This window comes from Salmo trutta, chromosome 5, assembly GCF_901001165.1.
Source record: "Salmo trutta chromosome 5, fSalTru1.1, whole genome shotgun sequence".
Classification (NCBI taxonomy): Eukaryota; Metazoa; Chordata; class Actinopteri; order Salmoniformes; family Salmonidae; genus Salmo; species Salmo trutta.
Window position 1 is genome coordinate 1316649 of NC_042961.1, and position 9977 is coordinate 1326625.

At 45.5% G+C, this 9977-nt stretch overlaps 1 protein-coding gene across 1 annotated transcript; it reads left to right on the forward strand.

The window, feature by feature from the left end:
- The first annotated feature begins 331 nt into the window (after nucleotides 1-331).
- LOC115193495 (peroxisomal membrane protein PEX13) lies at nucleotides 332-9815 on the forward strand. Its single transcript, XM_029752180.1, has 4 exons — nucleotides 332-526; nucleotides 1019-1782; nucleotides 2078-2200; nucleotides 7998-9815. The coding sequence occupies exons 1-4, from the start codon at nucleotides 450-452 to the stop codon at nucleotides 8402-8404; spliced, it is 1371 nt and encodes a 456-aa protein (XP_029608040.1). The 5' UTR covers nucleotides 332-449; the 3' UTR covers nucleotides 8405-9815.
- Nucleotides 9816-9977: the final 162 nt, after the last annotated feature.

Here is a 9977-nt window from a genome sequence, read left to right on the forward strand (position 1 = left end):
CAGTCAAATACACCAATGGTGTTGCGTATTTTCGCTCCCAGTTCTCTCAGTTGAAAAAACTGTCCCACCTCACCTTTGGTACTTGAGTGTTATTTCCATCCGCCTCAGGACGACTTGGGACGGAATAATGCAATGGAGCCAAAGCCCTCTAGGCTCTACTAATCAACGCCGAAAAGATACAACAAAGTTGCTGACTTCAGAGACGTTAAACTTGCCCAGCAAGAATGTAAATACAATATAAAATGCGTTATAAAAGAAATCCTCTCTGGCTTTATCCTTTTAAACCAATTATGTATTGTTTACAACGTTTTCTGTATCGCCTTCTTGATTATTTTGGTCTGGCACACAGGAGCCAGCCATGGAGCTAGATAGCTAGCGAATTTGCTGGTTACTACGGGGAAGTGAAGGGAAAACGGTTAAAAACGGTGTAACTTCAGACAATTTGTACGATGGCATCGCAGCCTCCTCCTAAACCGTGGGAAAGGCGGATTCCAGGAGCAGCCATGAGTGCACCAGTTAACTATCGGTTAGCAAGTTATTGCTTACTTGACGAGTTGTTGTCTATGAACTAACTATGTATGAGTTAGCTAGCTAGCGTTAGCTTCTAATTTAGGGCTAGGCCGAGGCCCTAGCTAGGTCGGAGCTTGTTGTTTTGCGTTTGCCTAACGGCCAGAACTAGCTAGATTTCTATATTTGGTAATAGTTTAGTATTGGACTGTTATTGGATAATAACTCAACCACAAGTGCCCACTGGGTTCCAATGTAGTTATAACGTTAGTAGCTAGCTAACGTCGTTACCTGTGACTGGCATGTCCTTTGTTGTGTTACTAGCTAACGTTAGCTAATAGAGACGTAACCCATTGCAACACTCCTAGATTGCTCATACTTCTCTTTAACTACGAAACCAAAGGAAACTAGTTTAGAGGCGTTTTATTTTTAACATTTTGACAACACGAACACGTGATTGAACTGAATGTTCACACTGTTTTATAAGTTCGCCCTCTTTCCCATCCACCAGGTCGACTGACTTTGCCCCACCAGGTCCCTCCACCTCCGGCCTCTCTGGTCCCGCCGGTCCTCCCGTCTTGACTCGCATGGTGCCCCCCGTCCCCCCTCGCCCTGTCCAGTCCATCCAGTCCTACCGTCCCTCCTACGGCTCCTTCCCTGGCTCTTCATACAACCCCTATGGTAGCTCCAGCCTCTACAGCGGAGCATACAGCCCCTACAGCCCCTACAGTGGTGGCTATGGCATGGGAGGGGGGCTCGGTGGGAGCCTGGGCTACAGCCGCTTCGGCCAAACCGGTGGTGAAGACGTGGCGCCCAGTCGGTTTGTCCAACAGGCAGAGGAGAGCAGTCGCGGCGCCTTCCAGTCCATCGAGAGCATCGTCCAGGCCTTCACCTCGGTCAGCATGATGATGGACGCCACCTTTTCGGCCGTCTACAACAGCTTCCGAGCCGTGCTGGATGTAGCCAATCACCTGACACGGTTACGGATGCACTTTACCAAGGTTCTGTCGGCCTTCGCCCTGGTGCGCACCCTGCGCTACCTGTACCGCCGCATACAGAGGATGCTGGGGCTGAGGCGGGACGGTGAGGTGGAGGACCTGTGGGCAGACAGTGAAGGAGCTGTTCTTGCGACCAGAGGGGCTGGAGCTGCAATGGAAGACCCCAGAGCCGGAGCGGTGAAGTCGTGGCCCATCTTCCTTTTTCTGGCCGTGGTCCTAGGAGGGCCCTATCTCATCTGGAAGCTGCTGAGCTCCGCCCAGGGGCCCGAGGAGAGCGGTGAGGCCCCTTAATGTCTGTGTGTGGGCTCTCCTGAATATCCTTTGTCTCTCTGACTGCCTGTCTGTTAACCACAGTTTCGTGACCTCAAACAGATGGGTCAGGGTTAATCTGAACATACACTGCTAATCTGTCTCTGTGTATGCTCATAAGAAATAGAAGTGTGCTACATACATTTTTTGTTTGTTACGTTAGTCAGCACCTTACCAAAAGGATGTCTTTTACATTTTTACTTCATTAATATTCCCTACGGGGACTATATAATTACATTTTGATTGATTACATCCCTATGCAGTCACCAACTGGGCTAGTGGGGAGGATGACCATGTGGTTGCCAGGGCGGAGTATGACTTCACAGCTGCGTCGGAGGAGGAGCTCTCACTGAATGCTGGAGACATGCTCAACCTGGCTCCTAAAGGTAAGAAACTAGGAGGAGAGGGGGGAATCCAACCCACAACCAGCACCATGCTCTAACCCAGTGTTTCTCAACTCCAGGCCTCCAGTACCCCCAACAGTTCACCCTTTTTACATTTTTTGTAGCCCCGGACACCTCATTCAACTTGTTAGCTAGTCATCAAGCCTTCGATGAGTTGAGAAACGGTCGGTGGTTGTATTAGATCAACATTTTATTATAAAGGTAAGGGTTTAAGAATATTCATTTTTGCAGGTATCAACTGTCAGCGACTCGATGTAGTCGGAAATACAGTGGTAATGGCACTTGTCTTGTTTGTGCCTGTGAGATTGAGGGCTGTAGTCCAAACATGGACATTTTACCCCCCTCAGACCTCGCGCTTGCCACTTCCCACGGGGAATCCCTTGTCGAAACCAGATGCAGTTTGATTGCCATCTTAAGTGGAGGTCCAATTCACAAACGTTACCCCCCCCCTTCGGCCATCGATTTAGCTCGAGGGAGAGAGTGAACTACTTTGATCGCTTGTGGGGTTGATATGACCCACAATTCAATGCAAACTGTAGTCACGTGTCAAACTCTGGGGGCCTCGAAGTGTTATTTAGTCAACATAGCTGAGGTACACTTGGATGTGACGATGTAAAATGTAATTCAAAGGCTGAGGGTTTAGGGCCGAGGGCTGTCTGTCTACTTTGTGTTTGGACTCCGATCATAGTCTGACTAGTATCCCTAGCAGTTGAAACTCCAACATAGAATAACCACCTAGCTTGTAAACAAAACCATGTCAATAGCCAAGAAAACACAAGGACCAAGTCTCACTTCGGTCGACTTTCGTTTCAAGTAAATTAAACAAACTTTTATGTCTGTGCGCAACACTTCTAAAAATGAACCTGTCATTCAGCTCTTCATGTGCGCGCAACACCCAGACAGGAAGTGTTGCAGCGCGAGGCAGAAATGCATTTGGTTCAGGTCAGTGAGATGCAACCATATTCTCTAGAATACCATAGGTGACCCCGTTTCAGAAACTAGATGTATGTCAAGGGTCACTACTTCACAGGAGATCATAAACGTAAAAAAAAAAAATAATAATCTAAATGTTTTTTTTGGGCAGAAATGCAGTCTCGAACATGTGAACTCTCATGTGCCTTTTAATAACGAACTTGTATGCCAACTGTAAATACGAATACAATTGTTAAATTAGACAAGGGAAACGACACAGGACGTGTTATTTAATGAAAGGGGTTGCAGTCTGCCGTGAAGTGTTCATCCATGTAGACGGATAAGCATCTAGCTACACTTTCAGATATTATACCTTTCTAATTTTGTCAAAGTTGTTTTCATTGCAAGTTAAAGCTTACTGTTAGCTAGCTAGCTGACGTTAGATGGCTGGTTCGCCAGCTAACATTACGTTTATCATCTGTGTGTAGTAATGTTGCAACCAGTCAGGATATTCTCGATGGTGCAGCTGTAGAACTTTTTGAGGACCCATGACAAATCTTTTCAGTCTCCTGAGGGGGAATAGGTGTTGTCGTGCCCTCTTCACAACTGTCTTGGTGTGTTTGGACCATGTTAGTTTGTTGGTGGTGTGGACACTAAAGTGCTTGACCCGCTCCATTACAGCCCCGTCGATGTGAATGGGGGCGTGTTCGGCCCTCTTTTCCCGTTGTCCATGATCAGCTCCTGAGGGAGACTGGCACTACACTACCAGGACTTTGACCTCCTCCCTATAGGCTCTCACATCATTGTCGGTGATCACACTACCACTGTTGTCGTCAGCAACCCTGATGGTGTTGGAGTCGTTCTTGGCCATGCAGTCGTGGGTGAACAGGGAGTGCAGGAGGGGGCTAAGCACGCGCACCTGAGGGGTCCCGGTGTTGAGGAGCAGCGTGGCAGATGTGGTGTTGCCTACTTTTACCACCTCAGGGCGGCCCGTCAGGAAGTCCAAGATCCAGTTGCAGAGGGAGGTGTTCAGTCCCAGGGTCCTTAGCTTAGTGATGAGTTTTGTGGGCTCTATGGTGTTGAACGCTGAGCTGTAGTCACTGAACAGCATTCTCACGTAGGTGTTCCTTTTGTCCAGGTGGGCAAGGGCAGTGTGGAGTGCAATAGAGATTGCATGATCTGTTGGGGCGGTATGTGAATTGGAACGGGTCTAGGGTTGATGATGGTGTTGATGTGAGCCATGACCAGCCTTTCAAAGCACTTCATGGCTACCGACGTGAGTGTTATGGGGCGATGATCATTTAGGCAGGTTACCATGGCGTTCTTAGGCACAGGGACTGGTCTGCTTGCAACATGTAGGCTTTATATACTTGGTCAGGGAGAGGTTATATACTGGGTCAGGGAGATGTGGAAACACTTTCCAGTTGGTCTGTGCATGCGTTGAGTACACGCCCTAGTAATCTGTCTGCCCCCCCCCGGCCTTGTGAATGTTGACCTGTTTAAAAGTTCTTACTCACATCGGCTACAGAGAGCCTGATCACACAGTTGTCCGGAACAGCTGGTGCTCTCATACATGCTTCAGTGTTGCTTGCCTCGAAGCGAGCACAAAAGGCATTTAGCCTGTCTGGTAGGCTCGCGTCACTGGGCTACTTGCGGCTGGGTTTCTCTTTGTAGTCCGTGGCAAGCCGTGCCACGTCAGACAAGCGTCAGAGCAGGTGTAGTAGGATTCAATCTCAGTCCTGTATTGACGCTTTGCCTGTTTGATTGTCGTCTGAGGGCGTAGTGGAATTTCTTATAAGCGTCCGGATTAGTGTCCCACTCCTTGAGAGCGGCAGCTCTAGCCTTTAGCTTGGTGCGGAAGTTGCCTGTAATCCATGGCTTCTGGTTGGGATATGTACGTACGGTCACTGTGGAGCCAATCTCATCGATGCACTTCTTGATGAAGCCGGTGACTGAGGTGGTATACTCCTCAATACCATTGGATGAATCTCGGAACATATTCCAGTCTGTGCTAACAAAACAGTCCTGTAGCATCCGCGTCATCTGACAACTTCCGTATTGAGCGCGTCACTGGTACTTCCTGTTTTAGTTTTTGCTTGTAATTAGGAATCAGGAGGATATAATTATGGTCAGATTTGCCAAATAGAGGGCGAGTAAAGGTCTAGAGTTAATTTTGTTTTTGTCTGGTTGCACATTTGACATGCTGGTAGAAATGAGGTAGAATGGATTTAAGTTTGCCTGCGTTAAGGTCCCCGGCCAAGTTAGCGAAGTGCAAGAAGTATAAATGCTCTGACTTCTGCAGAGGTCATTTCACCGTGAATGCTGCACGGCCAATGCAGATGTCGGTTTGACCATTATGGTGGAAAATTACAAGATTATGTTATAATACTTTTATTGCATCAAATGGTTGTTTTATTCAACAGAATAGAGTATTCTATATATTGTGTGTGTTCTACTGAGGATGGGCCTCTGGGAGATAACACTGACAGGAGATTCACCATGTCTTCTGGGTATTAAAACCTAAAGATCATTCCAGAGCATGAGTTAATGTTTCTGTTCTATACCGTACCAGGGAGAGATGGTTCCAGTTTGGAGTAGGAGGGCCAGACACTGGTCTCTATACACTGAAAACGGTTGACACAGCTGTCTGCTATGTATTATAGATATCTTTCATACAGATCTTAACCTTGTGACCATTCTATATATCTGTTGTTCATCATGTAGGTTGAAAGGGGTGTATCTTAGCTATAGAAAACTTTGACTTTTGTCTCGGGGCTCTCAATGAATCATCTGAGGGTGATTCGTCAACCAGCCATTGCTATTGCAAAGCTCTCACTAATAAAGATTTAGTTTAAGTATAACTCTGACTTGTGTGTTAAGTTTCTCTCCTCATTTGATAATCCAGAAATGAACCAGCACACCATGCAGCACCTTTAAATGTTCATTCTAATAGGCCTATTTGCCCACCATTGGAATGATATTCTATTATTTCCATAACCTAAATCATTTCTATATGTGATGCCTAGTGAACCATATCATTGTTTGAAACCTGGATGTTTTCCATAGCCCTTGCTTTTTAACAGCCTACAGAAAAAATCTGATCATAGAAAACAAATCTAAGATTTCCTGATATGCCGGTGAAACCAGCATTTCTTCTTCTACTGTCCAAAGGCAGTAAGACACAATCCTATTGTTGCACCTTCAGATATTCCCTCCTTTCTACGTTTCTACCATTAGGCTGAATAGCCACCTCTGTCGCTTTATTAAAAACTGCTGGCATGAGGTGCGCGTTTGAGAACGGTGTTCTCCTGTAATAGAGTTCTGGAACATTGATGTAAATGGGTGAGACGAGTGAACACGTACCTGTGCTTGTAATATAAATGTATTCATAGATCAACTTTGAAGCTACATGTGATATGTTTCATCAGCCTCGTCTTTGTTTTAAACATTTTGACTATGGAACCAGTGAATGCATTTTATATTTTTCTGGCCTATCGTCCCGGCAACTGTCCCAGCGTCTGTTTAGAACCGTCCCAGACATACTTTTTATTGTTCTTGAGACGACAGGACGCCCTTCATTTCAATCCCTGACTGCAGGAACGGGATCCGGCACCTCATTTTGGATGCCTACATTCTGGAACCTACTTGCCAGGTACTTCTCATGACATGAAACACAATTGTCACTGGTTGCAATGTAAAAAGGATATTAAGAGCGATCAAAGAGAAATCAAGTTGACTCCTCGTTAATTATCCTGCCCCCTGCTTTGGCTGGGGCAGGACCATTCTTATAGGGGGGGTGTCTTACAAGACGTCTACCCTTAACACCTCCTCTATGGTCCGTAGTAGCAGAGTGTTTGGGCTCTGACATGGGCCACGTGGGAGGTTCACACACAGCTAGTGCTTAGATGGGGTGGTTAGAAACGTCACAGATTCAACCCACAGACTCTTAGACCTACTCATCCACACACAGAGATATAGGTCTCCCCCCCCCCACACACACATATACACATTAACGGTTTTGACAGCCCAAAAGTGTCACACCCCCACACACACGTACGGTGACCATGTTTCACATCAGCCCACGCTTTCTCTCTTTCTGCCTCTCTCGCTCTGTGTTCTCTCTTCCAATTCAAGGGGCTTTATTGGCATTGGAAACATGTTTAGTTTGGCTTAGCAAGTGAAATAGATAATAAACAAAAGTGAAATAAACAATAGAAAATTAAGTCAACATTATTCTCTGGGTTCTCTCTCTGGGTTCTCTCTCTGGGGTTATCCCTCCTACAGTGTCACCATTGTGATGTCACCGCAGGTGGAAATATCTGTGTGTGTGTGTGTGTGTGTGTGTGTGTGTGTGTAACGCAGACTTGAGAAACGAGATGGGGGAGGGGGGAGAGAGGAGAATTGACGTAGACAGCAGCCCTGGTAAAACCACAATGACGAGATAACAAGGAGGTAGGGTCCACACTTAGAGACGATTACTAGAGTTTGTTTAATTTTGCAGTAGGTCTAGATCAATTATTTACCAAAGACATCTTAAATCGATGGGTTTTTGGGTTTTTCTGCTGTGCGTATACCAGTATGATTTATCTGCTGCATTGTTGGTTACTTATTTTAAAAAATGTCTCATGCGCTCTGGTACCTCGGAGCCCCCTCCTTCTCTCTTGCACTCACTTTTGTTCCGGCACCTTCCGATTTAGAAATGAAGTACTGCGGTTACCACACTATATGTGATCAGGGGGGAAGAGTGCTGGAGGCCTTGGGAGGAAGGAAGCTAGCACTGTAGCAGGCAGGTCAACAGAACGGCATTCAGAATGGGTTACATACTGCTAAATGACCATGTTATATCCTCTCTCTCCCCTGTGTGCAGAGCATCAACCCAGGGTGCGTGGGTGGCTGCTGGCCAGTGTAGACGGCCAGACCACAGGCCTCATACCTGCCAACTACGTCAAGGTCCTGGGGAAGAGGAGAGGCAGGAAGCACGCTGAGCTGGAGAGGCTGGCCCAGGTTCAGGCCCAGCCAGGGAACCCACTGGGCACCACCCTTCAAGCCCCCCAGCCTAACCAGGCTACGGGTCCAGTGCCAACTGTAGCCCCAGGCTTGTTTTCAGGCCTAGGCCCAGCTGAAGCCGTCCCAGTAACTATCCCAGAGGAGCTGCTGGAGTGCGTGTATAGGGAAACACCAGCTGGTTACAGCAGCCTGGGTCTGGGTGGAGTGTCCAGCACCACTCCAGCTTCAAGCACAGTGCTCACCATACCAGAGAAGATTGACCTGTGATGTCTGACTTTGTGTTTTCCCACACATCCGTTGAGGCTGTGTACGTGGTTTGTTGATGAGCTGTTCTGTATAGCTCGGTCACGTCCAGCAGTGGGGAACCACTTGATCTACATCCAGAAGGTGATTCATGTTCACAATTCAGTGGCTTTGGTTTGACATTTCATCTGCCTGGAAGCAATTAGTGAGGTTGGTATATGAGGTATTGAGTACCTGGATAAAGAAAGGGGTTATCTGTCAGACATCTGGATATGAGTGTTTCTAGAACATTATCTGGATATGAGTGTTTCTAGAACATTATCTGGATATGAGTGTTTCTAGAACATTATCTGGATATGAGTGTTTCTAGAACACTGTCTTGGTTTGGATGTCTTGTCAGTGGTTATCCAAACCAACCTATACCGATCCTGTACCAGCCTTGTCAGTACGGTCACACTACATTTTAGCCCAATAATGATGCATATTTAAATGTTTTTGATATAGATTTATTTAATTAACAGTGAATAAGTACATTAAGATCAAATTAAGTACGCTAAGAGATTATGCAAATATTTGGTAGAATATTGCATCGTTTGACGTTGACAGGACAAAGCCATAATATTATGTTTCTGAAATTCACCGTTTTGTTCCGAGTTAATGTCGTTGGTTTGATATTGAAAGATAAATTCATGGGAATAGAACAGGCTTGGAAGCTCTAACCCTGGCAATTTGACTGGTAAACTCATGGGTACACTCACAATGGCTGCCTGATTGTGACTCAATCATTTCCATGGTATTTTGGGATGTTCTATCAACTGCTGGGTTGCCATGGTAATGTAAAACATTTATTCAAATGAGGCTTGCTGATGTGGCTCATGCAATGGAATGTATATATTTTGTAATGTCAACTCAACTGACATCACAGCCCCAATTGAAGGGTACACTTCCTACTTGTCCTTCCTGGCATGGGTCTAGGTTGAAGATGGGAATATTTTAAACCTAGGCATGGGTACACTCAATGTCTACCAGTCCACCTATTATGTTATCATTGACTTGGAGACCCTCTTTCTAGTCTTTCTATGGATAAATTACTATCAAGGTTCAGATTTGGTTCCAATGTAAGGATTGACTTGGTTTTTAATCGGTGTTAATATGGTTGTAAAATGTTTGAAATTCGGGAATGGTCCAACTATATATTAGGTGTCCTGTAAAATGCCCTAAATATTCAAAGTGAAGTTTTGAACTTGGAAAATTGAACCATCCAATATCAAGATGTATTAAATCAAGAAGTTTTGTTGAATGCATTTGTGTAAGAACTGAAATAGCCGCTCCTCATCTTGGTGTTTCAGTGGCAGTTTTAGTCCTCACTCTCCTGAAAAACTGTAATTATGTAAATACAATTATTTTGGAAATAAACATTTTCAAAACCTCAAAAGTGGCCGTTGGCTTTTTCTTACTAAGAAATGAAGAATGTATTATACACTCATCACATGGCAAAAATAAATGGCTAACTTAATGAACCTGTTTAGTTTAATATCGTTGGATGTTAATTGTTTTGTAAATGTAATGCGTCCATTATAACAAGGTTAAACACGTG